The sequence below is a fragment of the Neolamprologus brichardi genome, chromosome 19, assembly GCF_056152115.1.
Source record: "Neolamprologus brichardi isolate AB-2024 chromosome 19, ASM5615211v1, whole genome shotgun sequence".
Lineage (NCBI taxonomy): Eukaryota > Metazoa > Chordata > Actinopteri > Cichliformes > Cichlidae > Neolamprologus > Neolamprologus brichardi.
In genome coordinates this window covers 16,238,617-16,257,441 of record NC_142122.1, presented here as the reverse complement: position 1 = coordinate 16,257,441, position 18,825 = coordinate 16,238,617, and the positions used below count along the sequence as shown (strand labels likewise).

The 18,825-nt window shown below is 43.7% G+C and overlaps 1 protein-coding gene across 2 annotated transcripts; it reads left to right on the top strand.

The window, feature by feature from the left end:
• Positions 1–2,387: 2,387 nt before the first annotated feature.
• Positions 2,388–18,199, top strand: tonsl (tonsoku-like, DNA repair protein). Of its 2 annotated transcripts, none has more exons than XM_087833029.1 (28): positions 2,388–2,714; positions 2,814–2,909; positions 3,908–4,050; positions 4,154–4,337; positions 4,421–4,550; positions 4,671–4,842; positions 4,935–5,049; positions 5,134–5,285; positions 5,407–5,559; positions 5,636–5,761; positions 5,874–6,072; positions 6,164–6,219; positions 6,311–6,400; positions 6,812–6,884; positions 6,953–7,116; positions 7,693–7,816; positions 7,915–8,153; positions 8,285–8,771; positions 8,852–9,057; positions 9,573–9,679; positions 9,804–9,960; positions 10,555–10,633; positions 10,722–11,029; positions 11,216–11,387; positions 11,486–11,661; positions 11,746–11,819; positions 17,143–17,276; positions 17,688–18,199. In XM_087833029.1, the coding sequence occupies exons 1-28, from the start codon at positions 2,690–2,692 to the stop codon at positions 17,882–17,884; spliced, it is 4,338 nt and encodes a 1,445-aa protein (XP_087689155.1). In that variant the 5' UTR covers positions 2,388–2,689; the 3' UTR covers positions 17,885–18,199. The 2 variants fall into 2 exon arrangements, with proteins under 2 accessions (XP_087689155.1, XP_087689154.1); XM_087833028.1 differs by lacking the exons at positions 17,143–17,276; positions 17,688–18,199 and adding exons at positions 11,939–12,072; positions 12,488–12,984.
• Positions 18,200–18,825: the final 626 nt, after the last annotated feature.

Below are 18,825 nucleotides of genomic sequence, written 5' to 3'. Positions count from 1 at the left end.
ACCCAGGCATACAACACTAAAAACCAATAAAATCCATCCTTCTAGTTAAGCTTGAATCAAATTACAGCTTAATACCACGATCAGAATTTTGATTTCTTTTTAAATCGCTGTTATTATATTCTGCGAGGTTTTTAAAGAGTGAGTTCACACCAAATTTTGGAAAGATGAAAAACATCGCTGCTCGTCGGCGGAGAAAATCCGATTATTGGGCTAACTGCTGTGACTCTTTGGTTCATATTTGTGTTTTAACACAGCCATGTTAGAAGCTGAATAATAAAGTCTGCCAGCGCTGGAGAAATTATTCTTTAGTCCCGGAAGACACACTTAAGAATTTCTGTCAAAGTTTTTTTTAGTGGTTCTGAAGTTTTAGCACAGCATGGCAATGCATTAAAGATGCATCTTTCAGTTCATTATTAAAGCTCTGATTTTTCCACAAAATTACAAGGCTCAGTGGGATGGTTTCTGTGTATATCACTTGTACATCTTTACTACTTCTTTTCAGTTATTAGCCAACATGTATAGCAGTACAAATATATCTGTGATTACGGACCTGATAACCCAATAATAGGCATGACATAGTTATTAGTTAATGAGTGATGTCAACTATCTGCAAATATGATGACATTTATAAAAAGCTGCATATCTGCCGTATAGAATCATTTTTGCACTTTAAAACATGGTGCCATAAAGAGCTAAGGCCATTAAAATGTTTCTTATGTGTCAAAAAGATGTTTTTTAGCACAAGGGAAGGGGGAGTAAAAACAAAACACACAAACATACACACACACACAACCCTCTGCAGTTCAAATTCAGACCAAATCCAGGAGTGGGTGATGCAATCATCTACATGCTGCTGGAAGCTTACTCCCATCAAGATAGTAACTGCATTGTGAGGATTGCCAATGTTTTATTTCTCAGGTGCATTTAATATGATTTAAGCTGCTGCTAGTGATAGAGAAAATACATAAAACATAAGCAGACATGTCCATCATCTCATCAATTACTGATTACCTGACAGACAGGCTGCGGTATGTGAGACTGAGCAGTATAGGAGCTACACAGGGGCCTGCGGCGTCTCCATTGCTACTCACGTTGTGCACCTCAAACTTTTAGCACAACTCCAGGTCATGCATCTACAGAAATACTCTGACAATTCAGCAGTGGTTGGAAATGTTAGTGATGGGCAGGAGGAGAAGTACAGAGCACTAAAAATAGTGATCGACGTCAGTATGAAGAGGATGGCTACACGACTCGTGTCTATCCTGGGACAGGATGTTGATGTTGTGGGGGAGTACAAGAACCCGGGCATCTACATTGACAACAACAACAAAAAAAGGGTAGGATGAGAAGGCTCTGTTTCCTAAGGAAGCTGATATTCTTTGATGTGTGCAGCAAGATGATGGATCCTGAACCATACACACCGCCAGACAGGAGTGGAGCACATTCTCCAAACAACAATAAGAATGCATCATCATTTCAACTTCTGTAACAAAATCTTTTCCAAAAAGTATTTTCTCATTCATTCATTAAAGAAACTGTCTTGGAACTGCTATTGGCACATACAAATGTGTCTTCCGCATTCTCAATAAAGCAATCATTTATAGGAATTCGTTTTTGTTGCATTAATATAGCATCCATGAGTGTCAGTCCCTGTTAAGACTGATATTGAAAGACTGGAATATGTTAATCTGTAGTATGACATCTATTTTGCGTCATGAGGGGCTGACATATTTTTAAACTCTTATTTATTTATTTATTATGGAAATCGTCTTCGTTCCCATGGCACAAACAGAGTAATAACACCAAAAGCAAAACTATCAAACTAAAAATATCAGTGAAATATGGGTCAAATTGCTATTTTAAAGCCCCTTGTTGCACAGACTTTCACAATAAGTGATTTTCTTCCAAACTGGCACAGGGGATTACAGGGTATCTTACCTGTTCTACCCCTCTGCTCGACCCACATACAAGAGGTCGCTGTGCACCGGTCACACACAGCATTAAGCGCCTGTGCTGGCTGCAACATCTGTGCCTTAATGTAGCCACAAGCTCTTAAAACACTCCCACGTTTTTACGCTGTGCCTATGAGTGATGGGTTTGAGCCCATTTCCTTTTTTCCCTGCGCTGCAGCTCAGTCACACTCAAGCCTTAGCCAATGAATAATCGCCGTTCCAATTTTTGCTCAATTTGCCCTCAATTTAGTCTGTCAGACTGACAGAATGCCCGTTTTCTCACACTTTATGCAAAATGTCAAATCATGTGTCCTCTGTTAAAATCTTAAAGGTGATCTGGACTGCATTTCCCACCTGTCAACGCCTTCCTTTAGAGTACGATGGGCTGGATTTGTGCCTGAGAGGCAACGATGAGGGTTAAATCATGCTAATATTGTAGCTTAGTCATTGGTTGACGCAGTCCTGGCGCGGTATTGTAAAGTTTACTGAGAGCTCAAAGCTAAAACAGCTACGTGGATACTGAAGTCTTGAATATGTTTCTATGACATCAACCACGATCGGTTGCATAAAGGTTAGCTTAAACACTGCTACACAGTCACAGACGTGCTCCGGTGAAAATGAACTAAAGGTTTGTTTTGGTCGGTTTCGAGTTGAAGCTAAGCTAAAGGGAGGCGCGCTGGGTTGTCGTTTACTACCAGCTGGAAAAAAGTGCTAGCAGCACTGAGAGCTGAATCGAGATGAGTGTTTCACGGGAAATTAAACGTAAGTACCGCTTTCAGTTTACATTTTTTGGGCACGTTTAACGGCTATTGTTATATGACTATTAAAATTAAGTAACTGTTACATCTCGATTGTTTGCAGAGCTGCAGAAAGCAAAGAGCAAAGCCCAGAGCAGCAACAACTTAAAGGAGGAAGCCAACATCTGTAATCAGCTAGGAGAGCTGCTGTCCAGGAGCGGTGTGTATAGTCTGCCCAATATCAGCACTGTGTTATTTTAGCACTGCGAGTACTGCAGTTATGAATTGTTTTTGATCCTCAGCTTTTCCTGTCACAGCGTCACAATGTTTTATAGATCACCAACACTCTCGAATAATCTTGTTTTCTAATAATTTTTGTCCCTTTACTTTATAACTGTGCAGGTGATCCTAAAACAATCTTTCAAAAGTGGATAAAAGTGCCATTACTTGCATATTTACTCCCACCTGGAGCCACTTGAATGTTGAGGATTTCAGTATTTTCCAGTTTGACCATGGCTGCTTCTTAGTACACAGCTGTACAGCTGACACCTGTCACTGTAGAGTTTAATCACGGGATACATTTCAGAGGCTTTACATTCATTTGCTTTCTTATGCTTCTGTCTTCAAGTGAGTCAAATTTCATCTGGTGCCGATCAAGGTTATTACCTAAAAGCCAAAACTAGATGTGAAAAGCATTTAAATTAACTAAGATAAAACTGGAATGTAGAAAAAATGTAATGATTTTTGTGAACTTGGAAAACTAAAACAATAAACGATAAATAGTGGACGCTTTGGCATTTATTTGGTAAAAATTGTTTATCACAGCTTGCCTGATGAAGCTTTGAAATACATGTTTATTAAGATTCTGGATGTCAACAACACAGTGAGCCAACTCTTTTAAAAAGTTCTGCTTTCTGGATCCTGCCTCTGACATGTGCCCGCCATACAATAATAATTAAATCTAAAATTAGCCCTGAAACTAATAAAAACTAAAATGAAATGAGCAAACTGCAAGGTTATGTGCTGCACTACAATTCATCTGACTTTGATTAACGTAAACAGTTTGAGCAAAGGATGCAATAATATTCAATCTAGTAATTCATTTATTCTTTATACGCTTTTTCATACCAGCAACATTTTGTTTGCAGTGTAATTTTTTTCTTTTTCCTTCCTCATTTAAAGTGTAACATTTACCTTTCTGCTTCGTGTGTGTCTCAGGTGATTATCAGGCTGCCATTAGGGAGCACCAGCAGGAGTTGTCTCTCTCTGAAGTGCTAAATGATGTGATTGGACGAGCTGTGGCCAATCGTAAGATAGGAGAGTGCTTTGCAGAGTTGGGCAACATTGAGGCAGCTTTAAAAGTAAGTAAACTGACGCTTCCAAGTTTATTAAAGCTTATGTGATAAACTTCTAATTCAAGTGGTGTTTAGGACCTGCATAAGTGGATGTGTGTCTCTTCTTCAGCACCAGCGTCTTCACCTGGACCTGGCTCGATCTGTCAGAGATCATGCTGAAGAGCAAAGGGCGCTGGCCACTATCGGTCGGACCTACCTCTTCCGTTATGAAACGGACCAATCGAGGAAGAGCTTGGAGCAAGCAGAGGAGGCCTTCAGGAAGAGCTTGGGCATTGTGGATGACCGGCTGGAGGGTGTGTACTGTTTGTATCGTCCCAGTGGTTTTTAATGGGAGATTTCTTTGTTTCGTTATTCCTAATCCTCTACCTGGCTGCAGGGACTGTGCCACAGCGAGAGATCAATGAGATGAAGGCGCGTCTCTTCCTCAATCAGGGTCTGGTCTGTGATCATCTGGGCGAGCACAAACGCTGCAGCGAGTTCATCCGGCGAAGTGTATTTATTGCCGAGTAAGAACATCCTAAACTTTGCTCCACATCTAAGCATGTCGATCTTTTTCATCGACAGCTTTTAAAATGCTTATTTTGAATAACCGTCAACTGAGATATCTCCGTTATTCCCCGGTAAAGGAAGAGCCAGCTGCTGGAGGATCTCTACCGTGCAAACTTTAACCTGGGCAACATCTACTTCCGTAACGGTCAACGCTCTAATTCGGTCCGCTGCTTAGAGCAGGCCAAAGAGTGCGCCCGGAAGATTAAAGACAAATTTAGTGAGAGCGAGTGCTTTCACTGCATCGGCAAGGTACGAGCTCCACCATATCCTCTTATTTTCTCCTGTTGCGATCATGCAGGTTTTAAAGTGTGTGTTTAATTGTTAACATGCGATGCTAACAGGTGCAGCTGTCTCTGGGTGACTTTGTAGCAGCGCGACGATCTCTGAAGCAAGCTGTCTTGCTGGGTTCCCAGCAGCCGCTGGACAGACAGACGGTGAAGAAAGCTTTCAAATATGGTGAGTGAACGGTTAGATATGTTTGTTTTTTTACTTACTTGTAGCTGCACGGATGGTACAGTGTATTTCTTTCCTATCACACAGCTGACCGAGGCTGTAAATTAGAGGAAGAGCTGGGGGAAGATCAGGGCAAAAAACCCAGCTCCCATCAGGCTGTCGAGTTGGCAGAGCAGCTCGGGGATCTCTGCTGTAAAGTTGGCTGCTACAGCAAAGCTCTGGAAGCTTATCAAGCTCAGGTGAGAAGCATCAAAAGAGTCACATGGCTAACTCTCACATTTTTTTCACTTTTCTTTTTAATAGTTGCAACGTAGAGTCTAAATGTGACTTGTCTAAAGCGGTGTTGGTTTTGTTGTGTAGCTAAAGGGTGCTGAGGCGTTGGGAAAGCCTGCCAGGGAGCTGGCTGTCATCCACGTGTCCCTGGCTGCCACCTACGCAGACCTGAAACAACACAGCAAGGCGGTGGAGCACTACAGAAAGGAGCTGGCGTTACGACAGGGCAGCTCTACAGAGGTGATCTGCAAATTCACCCGTCTGCCCTGTGGTAGACATGAATGTGTGACTTATTACTTATATTTGTGCGCGTCAGGAGTGTAGCACGTGGGTAAACATCGCAGCAGCTCAGGAGGAGAGCGGCTGTGCTTTGGAGGATGTGGAGAGAAGCTACAATACAGCTTTACGCTGCGCTCAGGAGTCTGGACAGGCCAGGCTGCAGGTGAGAGATAAATTAGTCAGCTGTGTTGAAAACTAAGCAGAAATTTAAGATATCTTGTAAAGGCACGGTGATGAATATCATGCACGACCAAAACGCACATTGACTTCCACAGAAGCGCGTGTTGAGGCTCTGGCTGGCGTCCCAGAGACGAAGCGGCTCATCGGATGCTGACGACACCGAGGCGAGGCTGCAGGAGCTGTGTGCTTCGGAGGGCTGGAATCCAGATGGGAGTGATGGTGAGGAGGAAGAGGAGGAGGAAATGGAGAACAGCGAACCGCTGGATGACAGTGATGTCATCCTCTCAGACTCAGGTAAAATGCGCGCGGGTAACTATCCGGAAAGCACTGACATCTCTATACAGAGGGATGCTTTGATTCACGTTACCTTTCATGTGGTTTGCAGACGATGATCTGGAGGGTTATGACAAGATGGTGTCAGGGAGGAGGAAAACAGGACGGGTGAGCGATGTGCGAGTTGTCATTTCTTCTTTGTAGACTACGGTTTAGATCTTCATTCTTGGCCTTTTTTGTGTCTGTCTTTCTGCTTTAGTGGAACAAGCGGAACGAGAAGGGAGAGACGTCTCTTCACAGAGCATGCATAGATGGGAATCTGAAGCAGGTCCAGTACCTGGTAGAACAGGTATAAAGAAGATGATTCATTATTTTAATTCAATAAGTTTTTAACTCTTGGAATCAGGAGGGAAAACGTAAAGTTGAGCACCATCAACATATAAACTGATTCACTCGTTGATGGTTGGTCACTATAATAAACAGTTCAGGCTTGAGGCTTTCTGCTTAACTCAACAGAACAAGTGCAGCAACAAACTTCTTGGACTTGAACTTCTTGTCTGAGTTTTTAAAATATTTACCACCTTAAAAAAACAACAACCCTGCATCATGCAGTTTGATGAGAACATCGGTTGGCTCAAATATAAATGATTTATTAGGAGTGTTCATGAATTGTATGGAGGAAAAAAAATGTACAGACAGAATCTGTAACGTCGAAGAGCCTGGATGATCTGATGAAAGCTTTTGTTTATTTGCATATCAGGGTCACCCAGTGAACCCCAGGGACTACTGTGGCTGGACTCCCCTCCATGAAGCCTGCAACCATGGTCACTATGGTAAGTCCTGTCAGAGTCTCTGGAAAACTACTCGCTCCCTCGCTCATCTTTCTCTGCTCTTCGTGCAGATATCGTGGCTCTGCTCTTGGAGCACGGCGCTAACGTTAACGACCCCGGTGGCCCTTTATGCGAGGGTGTGACTCCTCTCCACGACGCCGTCGCATGTGGCAATTTAGAAGTCACAAGGCTCTTGGTGGAACGAGGGGCCTGTGTCACACTGCGCAACTCCAAGGTTTGTGTGTTTGGCTGTGTTCAACCTGAAAGCCCATTTCAGCAGGATTTTCTTTGCTGGCAGAAGGTGGCGGTAAAACATCTTCTTTATTTAAAAAAAAACAAACAAACATGTCTTCCACACTTTAATGGAGGACTTTCCTAACAGTGTTACAAACTTACGGGTCACACTGACCACACTTGCATACAGTTAGTGTGCACAGTCTTCATAGGTTCAAAAGTTATTGGACAAACATCATTTTAAATATAAAGACGGTTTTTAATACTTGGATGAGGAAAAATCTATTTTAAAAAGTGGTTGTAATTGTAGGGTGATATATTTATAATCAGCCTCAGCAGTGAGAACCACAAAAAATAAACACATTACTCTGATTTTAAAGTTATGAATCTCTCTGATAAAAGTTTTACTTTCTGTTACTGAGGAATGATTGAAAATTTGTGCACGCACCCTCTGGTTGGGAATGAAATCCTGGACCATGCTTTCTGTTGGCAATATTGAAGTCACCCCCACCTCCTTTGGAGAAAGTCCAGTCTGCTGAACTTGCGCGCCTTAATCTCACATTTTTATCTCCACCAGGGTGAAACTGCTTTGGACACCTTGCGTCAGTGGCAGAGGACCTACAGCAGGGAGCTGGATCATGAGACCAGGCAGAAGTGTATTGCTACAGAGAGACTTCTGAGGAAGGCGCTAGCAGGAGGAGGTGAAGCTCTTGCATCATCGCACTGCGTTAGCCTCGGTCTGCCTTTTTAAACCTGCTTTCAAACGCTTGTGTTTCGCACTTATCTCTGCCGACCACAGTGCCTGCAGCTCCGGCCCCGGCCAAGCCTTTTGATGCCCTGCAGGACAGCCAGCTGTTTGATGCGGAGAGTTCTGAGCCACTCTCGACCACTGGAGGGGGCTCTTTGTCCAGCCAAGACTGGCCGCGAAGCAGGAGCTCGGGGGTGAAAGCGTCAGGCGCCAGCCGCAAACAGCGGCAGACCAATGGCTCAACACAGCGGCACAGAGCCAGGGGAACAGAAGCTGCTGTACTGTATGGGGTAATGTCTGATGATGCTTTCAATGTGGACAGACAGAATACATCATGTCTTTTCACAAGTGTAGTAGATTCATCTATATTGTACAAGCAGAATTCTTCAGATCTTTGATGTGTAATATATATTTTATTTAGATTAACAGCAGCAGCTCAGATGACAGCGAGCCTGACACCCCGGTTAGTCCTCTCCGTCCTGTCCGTCCTAGACAAGGTTTCCCAGCAGCTCAGAGTCAGAAAGAACCTCCTGCGAACAAAGAAGCTGCCTCAGTTCCCACCTCAGGACAGGAAGGCATCAGGCAGGCCTCTACGCCGTCTGTGTTTGCCCGAGAAGAGTACCACAGTGCCATCAGAGGCTTGGGCAGCGCCAAAACACTTCTCCAGGGTCTCTCGCAGCCTCAGCTCTCCAGCACACCTGCCGTTTCTTCCAGCAACAAATCAGCTCTTGTTCCCGAGGACGAGTATCTGGCTGATGACTGGTTGGAAGACGATTTGGTGGAGATCCAGCCGAAGAAAAAGCGGAGGCTTCGAATGGAGCAGAATGGGCCGAGAGTAGAGGAAACTGCTTCGTCTTCTGCAGCTCGAAGTCAAAACAAGCATTTAAACTCGGACACAACCTGCAGAGGTAATTAGTCTGGATTTGTTTGGTTTTTCTTTTTCTTGGTTTTGCCAGTTTTGTAGCTTGTTGTGCCCTTTTTCTTTCAGGATCTGCAGTTTCCTCCCTCTCCAGTAGAGGCCTCTGTCAGAGAAAGAACAGCTTGGGGAAGCCTCACCAGGTCAAAATGACTCAGATACCAGGTGTGGCTAGATTGGGGAGAAGAGAAGTCAACCGGTCACACAGTCCCACCGTTACAGAAGATGATGATTCCAGATCAGACACACCGCCCCCACCTCTCCTTATCCATGCTCAGGTCAGAAGTTGCTGTTTGTTAGTTACACTAAGGAAATACACACAACACAGTGATTGTGAATAAGTCACTCCAAGTGTGGAAAGGTGATAGTCAGAGTGAGACTACACATGAATTATTCAGGAAATGCACACTCAGTGAGAGAATAACTATAATTCAGTGTCACTAGGCGATATAACTTGAAGATGATGTGTCTTCATTTCTGATTCATTTTGAACAGTGATGAATGTAAACGTAAATGAGCACGAGCTCATCAAAACAGGGGAGCTGTTTTTACATATTTCTGCAGCCTGGATGCCGTGGGCTTTGTCAAGAGTAAAAGATGACATCGCTCATTTCGGATCTTATATATAGTTATACCTTGGTGTTTCGTAGCATCACCTGACAAACTTTTACTTTCCTGATGTTTAGACTTTCTGATCCCTCCACAGACTCTGCTTTGTCTTTCTACTAAGAGTTGACGACATTGAATACAGATGTTTTAACAGGGCTTGAATGTTTTATTTTGTTTACTCTAGCCTCCAACTCAAATTTTGGCTGCTCCTATGCCCACGTCACTTCCTCCACCAATCAGAATGAGGGTCCGGGTTCAGGAAGATGTCTTCCTGATCCCAGTTCCACAAAGGTCGGTGAAAAGTTTTAAGTTTGAGCAGTACATAAAAATAAATCCCAATCTGATTGGTATAGTGTTTGTTGTTGTTGTTGTTTTTAAATTCTGTTTAATCACCTCCCATTGCTCTGCATCCCAGTGAGGCCAACTCCTGCTCTGTGTCGTGGCTGTGTGAGCAGGCAGCTCAGCGTTACTACCAGAAATGTGGCCTCCTGCCTCGTCTCTCTCTGCAGAAAGAAGGCGCTCTGCTCTCCCCGCAGGACCAGCTACTGGCCGTCCTGCACACAAATGAAGAGGTGAGGTGACACTGAGGAGAGCCAGAAGTGACCATACTTGGACCACAGACAATTTAAAAGATGCTGAAGACTACCATGATTGGTTTATGAAGTCTGATCACGAGTCTTTAAGACAAATGTTGTCACCGTTGCCATCTTAGATTTAAAAAAAAAAAAAACACAGTGACAAGAGGACGGCTATGACTGTGAAACAGCCAGTGAGCATACTCCTTTTCTTAGGCACAGTATGACCCAAATTCATAAAATAGACTTTCTCGTAGACACAGAGGTCTTTTTGAAATCACTGATAGAAGGAATGGAGGTTCTAGGTCCTTCCACAATGACTTCATTTTTCTTACCCAGATGAGGCGTGCAGGTTTTAGACTGTATGATTCTGGTAAGAAGGTGAAGGGCTGACTATGTTAACAAGCTGCCTGAGAAACTACAATCTGAGAAACTGTAAAGATTAGAACCATTTCTATTACCAGACTGGATGCTGACTTGCTTTTGGAGCCAACTTCCAGGTGACACTGAAGGAATCACAGTTTTTGGGATTGAATCCTTGGCTTCACTTTCCCGCACTAGTGCAGGATAACTGATGGGTTTGTGTTGCAGGTTCTGGCTGAAGTTTGCTCGTGGGATCTCCCTCCTCTCCCTGAGCGATACAAGAAGGCCTGTCAAAGTCTGGCAGTGGGTGAGCAACACAGAGGAAATGCATTATACAACGCACACATGTGCATTTTTGTATTCTGTTATGAAGTAGCGTCTCTTTCTACCTGTAGATGAGAACAAGCGTGTCTCCCGGCTATGTGAGGTTCAGGACCGGGGTTCCTCCGTGTCAGTGTGCGGACTCGGTTTGGCCGCCTCTTCCCTCGGCCCGCTCCTCCGTGCCCTAAAACTTCAGGCCAGCCTCACCGAGCTGCGAATTTCTGGAAACCGTATGTCTGACAATCTTCTCCCTGAGCTGATTGCCACAACGCTCACCATGCCTCGTCTGCAGCTGCTGGACATTTCTGCCAACTGCATTACAGGGGACGGCCTGGAGAAGGCTGTAAATGCTTTAAAGGGACAGAGTGCACCTGCATTCCCGGTAAGGGCCTCAGCTAGCCAATACTGGCAGCTCCAGGTTTACCATCTAACCTGTATTTAACTACCTCTGGTCTTAATAACTACCTTAGATCTTAATAACAAGCTAACCTGATTCGTATCAATGATATCTGTCAGAGAGAATTGGCTCTCGTGATCATTTGCTTTTTCTGCTCGTTTCCACTCAAAGTGCCTGGAGGAGCTGGACCTCAGTATGAACCCACTGGGGGACGGCGTGTCTGAGTCTCTGTCCTGTCTGCTGTCCTGCTGCCCTGTGCTAGCCAAGCTGTCTCTGCAGGCCTGTGGCCTCACTGCTCGTTTCCTTCAGCAGCATCGACTGCTGCTAGCCAGCGCGCTCACAGGTGACTCTCTAACAAGCAGCTGACTGAAGCCTTAAGCTTCACTGAACTCCCACCCATAAGCAAAACTGCAACTAACTTTACATCTTCTGAACGTTCAGGCACAGGCCATTTGAAAGCAGTGTGCCTGTCCCACAATCCCCTGGGCTCCACCGGCTTTGAGCTGGTGTTAAAGACTCTGCCCCTCCACTGCCTCACACACGTGGACCTGTCAGCTGTCTGCAGAGGGCCTGCTGATTACCCGGCACTGGAACACCTCGCCAAAGTCCTGTCACAGGTGTGCACGCAAAAATCATGCAATGTCATTTATTGTCGAAAGATATAACTGTGCAATCAGGTTAAGACTTTTGTGTTTTTGCAGGACGAGTGCTCTCTGACCCACCTCAGCCTGGCTGCAAATGGGCTGACAGACAGCAGCGTAGCTACCTTGGCGAGGTTTGTGTGTGAGGGCGTCATTTCTACGGCTCAGTTATTACTCATGTTATTAGGGCTTTGCCTTTGTTTAAATTGTCACCCTTTACTGGCCTGTTGGACTTTTTATTATTATTTCACAGGTGCCTCTTGTCGTGTCCCACACTGGTGAGTCTGAATCTGTCAGGAAATCCGTCTGTTACATCAGCGGGACTTCACAACATCCTGGCGTCTGTCAGAGAGGCCCGTCGACCACTGACACTTCTAAACCTCGAAGGTATGCATATGTGTGAACTTGGAGATACTCCATGGACATGGAGTTTCACACTAATTCACAATTTGGATTTCTTTGATGTTTTTATCACCTGTGCAAAGTTGTACTTGGCAACAGTTTGTTTCTTGCTATCAGTCTGTTTGCTTTTGACACATTTCTAAGTTTGAACATTTAGTATGTATGCACAGAGGTGTTACATGGTGAGTACACACACAGACATTACAATATAGAAGTGTGGTTTAAAGATTGGGGAAAAAAAAAAAAGATTAGTTGTGAATTAATTTTCCATTTTATGGAGCAGAAAACATTGCTGGATGCTAGCTAATAGGCTACATTTGGATGTCAAATATTTATAGGGGGGGGGGGAATGGAAATTATGGATATGAAATAAAATGTTTCTTTGTTGCTTAACCTGCAGGTTGTCAGGTCTCTGGCCCCTGGGAGAGTCAAGACCTGGACAGTTTGTCAGAGCTGGTCCAGGATATCCGTCTTTGCTCTCAGGCCCTCAACAAGCTGGACCGACAGACCTTGAAGCAGCGATGGGACAGGACTCAGTCACACGGACACTTTCTCGACCCAAACTCCAAGTGCCTCCTCTCTGCCACCTCCACTTGAGGGTGGCAGGTGTGTTCATAATAAATAATTAATAATGAATTATTAATTTCATAATAATTCATAATAATAGTGGTCATTTTTATAAACATTTTGTTTAATGAGGCTACACCAAAAAGAAACTAGATGAAAACCAAATAAAGTGACATGGTGTCCACCAACAGTCTGATAGCTTGTGTTTTATGCATTTTTGTCTGCCTTATTTATACATGTAAAGCTCTGTATCTGTATAAAGAGTTTGTGTTAGTGTGTGAGAGGTTTTGTGTCACAATGGTCCTGTTTTGTAGGATTTGATTAAAAAAAACAAACACAATTAAAGTAACCGACGATGCTATACGTTGACATTGTTCTTTCACTGTAAGACTCAGCAGGCTATGGTGAATAATCGCAGCGATTTTCAGGTCTCTGAAGAAATCTATCTAGAATCTATGACAGTGTAAAAACACCCTGCATTTTTAAATGTGCGGCGACATTTGAATGAGGCGCATAGCAGCAGAGGGAGCCAACGCACCACAAATGGTACACAGCCACAGATGCGCTTTGTGCAATGTATTTGTGACATGCAGGAGTGTCAATGTGGATAAGTTGAAAATCAAAAGCTAAAGAGCTCATTCTTGCACTGTTTTGATCAGAACACATGTGGGAATTTTCAAGTGTTGAGAATTTGTAATTATAAAGTGAATTAGGGAAAGATATTAGATACTGCCACTGGCTAGATTTCAACCCGGGTCTCTCGCTCCTAAAGCGCGTTCTCCATAATATATTTCAAGCGTTTACCACAACTGAGAGGTGAAAACTGCTATTTCTTCGTGTTACAAAATGTTCTGTAACTCCAAAAGTACACGGGCTGTCGACATCATTCTTTCACTGTAACAATCAGCAGGCTTTAATAAAAAAAAATTTAAAAAATCAAGGCGGTTTTCAGGTCTCTAAAGAAAAATACATCTAGAAGATATGACGAGTTGAAAACGCCTCCGTTACAGAATTTCAGCTGTCATTTTCACTCAAGTCTCCATATACTTTGAATGTGGACATTTTTCAAGAAAACGGCAACTCGTACAATAATGACAGTGTCATTTTGTGAAAGGCAAGAAAAATAGCTACGTTTTGATGTATAATTTGTGTTAGTGAAGGCAAAATTGAGCGTTTGTTCGGACATGAAGAAAAGATTGAGAAAGCGACAATGGGTGGCGTGTTTGGCGTCCATAGCAACCATAAGAAGCAATATTGATTGATGGAAAAGAGATTTTGAGACAGTGGTAAAACACAGAGTGAACCCATCTATAGGCCCGCCTGCCAGGCAAGCCTAGCAGGTGAATTTCAGAAACAGGGACACGGAATTTTTTTTTTTTTGCCCCCTACATTGGTCCGCATGGGATTCGAACCGCTGCCCTCTGTCTTCAATCTCTGCCATGGGGCCTGTCACGTTCCCATGTGCCACTTGGGCGGCCCTGTAACACAGGGCAAAAGGGGTATATTTAAAGTGCACACCCGTGCACAGCCGCACCCCCATTTTCGGCTCTTTTCATTAGCTGGACACCAGGCCTTATCTAGTCAGCCGTGCCAACCACATCCCTGCCAATGTGTACCTACTTCAAGCTGCATACAAGTGTAACGCTCACAATTTTCTGCTGTCACTCTAACTGTCTCCATAGACTTTGAATGTGGACATTTTTTTGAACTGTGTTGCTTCGAGGCCATATGCAAGAAAACGGCAACTCCTACAATAATGACAGTGTCATTTTGTGAAAGGCAAGAAAAATACCTGCGTTTTGATGTATAATTTGTGTTAATGAAGGCAAAATTGAGCGTTTGTTCGGACATGAAGAAAAGATTGAGAAAGTGACAATGGGTGGCGTGTTTGGCGTCCATAGCAACCATAACAACCAATATTGATTGATTTTCTGCTGTCACTCTAACGCAGCAACTTAAGTGTTCCTGACGTCGCACCTATGCGCCACTGCCCTCTGTGGAGAATGGGACAAATGTGCTTGCACATCAACCTATGGACTCAGACGGACTGTAAATCATCATCTTCCTCACTCAAGGTAACCTTATGGCTTGTAGGAACACTGCACATGTATGATAAGACTGTAGCCCTTCAACCGGCCCTTGAAAGGTTGCTGAAGACAGTGAACACCGTGGAATTCCCAGTATCACTGTGGTCCTGGGTTTTTTCACCTTCCTGCTAAGTGTTTCTGCCACCTCCTCTCAACCACTGAATACAAGCAGTGTTGCCAACTCCTCAGTTAGCAAAATCGCTATGCTAGTCAGTGTGGCTGCTCTACCAGGTGTAACAATGAAGTTTAACACCCAAGCATCCATGAAAAAAGAATTTCTGAAATGTAACAGAGTTAGAAGTTAGCAGAGAGTTAGCTCGCTAGTTTCCATCTAAATATAATATACCAGGTTCTGACTGAGGGATTTCTAAAACAAATTAAAAGGCACAGCTCTGCTATCACTTCCGACATACGTGAAGACAGGAAAGTAAGCAGCAGTGATGTTTGTAGGGTTACTGAAGTTTGGCTAGCTGGTATATAGTGATGTGCTATGTGACTAGCGAAACAGCTATGTTAGCATAACATTAACACAGTGATGAAGGGGAACTTTTTTTCCACTGGATAAGAGTTAAGGTGAGGGTTCCCGATGGTTAGGGACAAATGCAGTGGCATGGCAGGATGCTGTAAACGGAGCAAACAACTGAGATAATCCATCCACATACGAGGTTAGTCATTAATGTGCTGCTGCATTGCCTGGGCTGTAGTTACATGGTAAGGTTTTAAAAACTGAGCTTTAAAATGAATGAAATCAATATCCTTATTTTCCTTATTATATTGTTTTATGTACTTTAATAATGAAGGCTTATAGAGCAAGGCCACTTTTGACTCACAAAGTGCTCACCCAGACTAAAAAACAGGAGGTTTTAGTGCATATTAATAGATAGACACAGAAAGGAGGAACTTTCCATATAAGCAATGTTTGAAAGTGTGTGTGACGTCTGAAGTACAGAAATAATACCATATAAGACACATGTTGAGCTAAAAATGTTAAAGCTCTTGCAACTGGCGTTTGAGCTGTGCAGGGGTCTCTCTCTTCGGGAAGATGATTGAATAAAAAGAAATATAAATGTTTTAACACACTATGAGTCGGTTTTCTGTGTTCTATCATGGGGACAAAAGAATCGGGGTTTAATAATGTGCATTTTTGTATTCTGTTATGAAGTACCGTCTTTTTCTACCTGTAGATGAGAACAAGCGTGTCTCCCGGCTATGTGAGGTTCAGGACCGGGGTTCCTCCGTGTCAGTGTGCGGACTCGGTTTGGCCGCCTCTTCCCTCGGCCCGCTCCTCCGTGCCCTAAAACTTCAGGCCAGCCTCACCGAGCTGCGAATTTCTGAAAACAGTATGTCTGACAATCTTCTCCCTGAGCTGATTGCCACAACGCTCACCATGCCTCGTCTGCAGCTGCTGGACATTTCTGCCAACTGCATTACAGGGGACGGCCTGGAGAAGGCTGTAAATGCTTTAAAGGGACAGAGTGCACCTGCATTCCCGGTAAGGGCCTCAGCTAGCCAATACTGGCAGCTCCACGTTTACCATCTAACCTGTATTTAACTACCTCTGGTCTTAATAACTAGCTTAGATCTTAATAACAAGCTAACCTGATTCGTATCAATGATATCTGTCAGAGAGAATTGGCTCTCGTGATCATTTGCTTTTTCTGCTCGTTTCCACTCAAAGTGCCTGGAGGAGCTGGACCTCGGTATGAACCCACCGGGGGACGGCGTGTCTGAGTCTCTGTCCTGTCTGCTGTCCTGCTGCCCTGTGCTAGCCAAGCTGTCTCTGCAGGCCTGTGGCCTCACTGCTCGTTTCCTTCAGCAGCATCGACTGCTGCTAGCCAGCGCGCTCACAGGTGACTCTCTAACAAGCAGCTGACTGAAGCCTTAAGCTTCACTGAACTCCCACCCATAAGCAAAACTGCAACTAACTTTACATCTTCTGAACGTTCAGGCACAGGCCATTTGAAAGCAGTGTGCCTGTCCCACAGTCCCCTGGGCTCCACCGGCTTTGAGCTGGTGTTAAAGACTCTGCCCCTCCACTGCCTCACACACGTGGACCTGTCAGCTGTCTGCAGAGGGCCTGCTGATTACCCGGCACTGGAACACCTCGCCAAAGTCCTGTCACAGGTGTGCACGCAAAAATCATGCAATGTCATTTATTGTCGAAAGATATAACTGTGCAATCGGGTTAAGACTTTTGTGTTTTTGCAGGACGATTGCTCTCTGACCCACCTCAGCCTGGCTGCAAATGGGCTGACAGACAGCAGCGTAGCTACCTTGGCGAGGTTTGTGTGTGAGGGCGTCATTTCTACGGCTCAGTTATTACTCATGTTATTAGGGCTTTGCCTTTGTTTAAATTGTCACCCTTTACTGGCCTGTTGGACTTTTTATTATTATTTCACAGGTGCCTCTCGTCGTGTCCCACACTGGTGAGTCTGAATCTGTCAGGAAATCCGTCTGTTACATCAGCGGGACTTCACAACATCCTGGCGTCTGTCAGAGAGGCCCGTCGACCACTGACACTTCTAAACCTCGAAGGTATGCATATGTGTGAACTTGGAGATACTCCACGGACATGGAATTTCACACTAATTCACAATTTGGATTTCTTTGATGTTTTTATCACCTGTGCAAAGTTGTACTTGGCAACAGTTTGTTTCTTGCTATCAGTCTGTTTCCTTTTGACACATTTCTAAGTTTGAACATTTAGTATGTATGCACAGAGGTGTTACATGGTGAGTACACACACAGACATTACAATATAGAAGTGTGGTTTAAAGGTTGGAAAAAAAAAAAAGATTAGTTGTGAATTAATTTTCCATTTTATGGAGCAGAAAACATTGCTGGATGCTAGCTAATAGGCTACATTTGGATGTCAAATATTTATAGGGGGGGGAAATGGAAATTATGGATATGAAATAAAATGTTTCTTTGTTGCTTAACCTGCAGGTTGTCAGGTCTCTGGCCCCTGGGAGAGTCAAGACCTGGACAGTTTGTCAGAGCTGGTCCAGGATATCCGTCTTTGCTCTCAGGCCCTCAACAAGCTGGACCGACAGACCTTGAAGCAGCGATGGGACAGGACTCAGTCACACGGACACTTTCTCGACCCAAACTCCAAGTGCCTCCTCTCTGCCACCTCCACTTGAGGGTGGCAGGTGTGTTGATAATAAATAATTAATAATGAATTATTAATTTCATAATAATTCATAATAATAGTGGTCATTTTTATAAACATTTTGTTTAATGAGGCTACACCAAAAAGAAACTAGATGAAAACCAAATAAAGTGACATGGTGTCCACCAACAGTCTGATAGCTTGTGTTTTATGCATTTTTGTCTGCCTTATTTATACATGTAAAGCTCTGTATCTGTATAAAGAGTTTGTGTTAGTGTGTGAGAGGTTTTGTGTCACAATGGTCCTGTTTTGTAGGATTTGATTAAAAAAAACAAACACAATTAAAGTAACCGACGATGCTATACATTGACATTGTTCTTTCACTGTAAGACTCAGCAGGCTATGGTGAATAATCGCAGCGATTTTCAGGTCTCTGAAGAAATCTATCTAGAATCTATGACAGTGTAAAAACACCCTGCATTTTTAAATGTGCGGCGACATTTGAATGAGGCGCATAGCAGCAGAGGGAGCCAACGCACCACAAATGGTACACAGCCACAGATGCGCTTTGTGCAATGTATTTGTGACATGCAGGAGTGTCAATGTGGATAAGTTGAAAATCAAAAGCTAAAGAGCTCATTCTTGCACTGTTTTGATCAGAACACATGTGGGAATTTTCAAGTGTTGAGAATTTGTAATTATAAAGTGAATTAGGGAAAGATATTAGATACTGCCACTGGCTAGATTTCAACCCGGGTCTCTCGCTCCTAAAGCGCGTTCTCCATAATATATTTCAAGCGTTTACCACAACTGAGAGGTGAAAACTGCTATTTCTTCGTGTTACAAAATGTTCTGTAACTCCAAAAGTACACGGGCTGTCGACATCATTCTTTCACTGTAACAATCAGCAGGCTTTAATAAAAAAAAATTTAAAAAATCAAGGCGGTTTTCAGGTCTCTAAAGAAAAATACA

Bases quoted from the DNA above. Each gene is read 5' to 3' on its own strand.
- tonsl (XM_087833029.1), top strand. From the start codon at position 2,690: ATGAGTGTTTCACGGGAAATTAAAC. The intron at 2,910-3,907 runs GTGTGTATAGTC...TGTGTGTCTCAG, and splicing joins AGAGCTGCTGTCCAGGAGCG to GTGATTATCAGGCTGCCATT. The intron at 9,058-9,572 runs GTCAGAAGTTGC...TGTTTACTCTAG, and splicing joins CTCTCCTTATCCATGCTCAG to CCTCCAACTCAAATTTTGGC.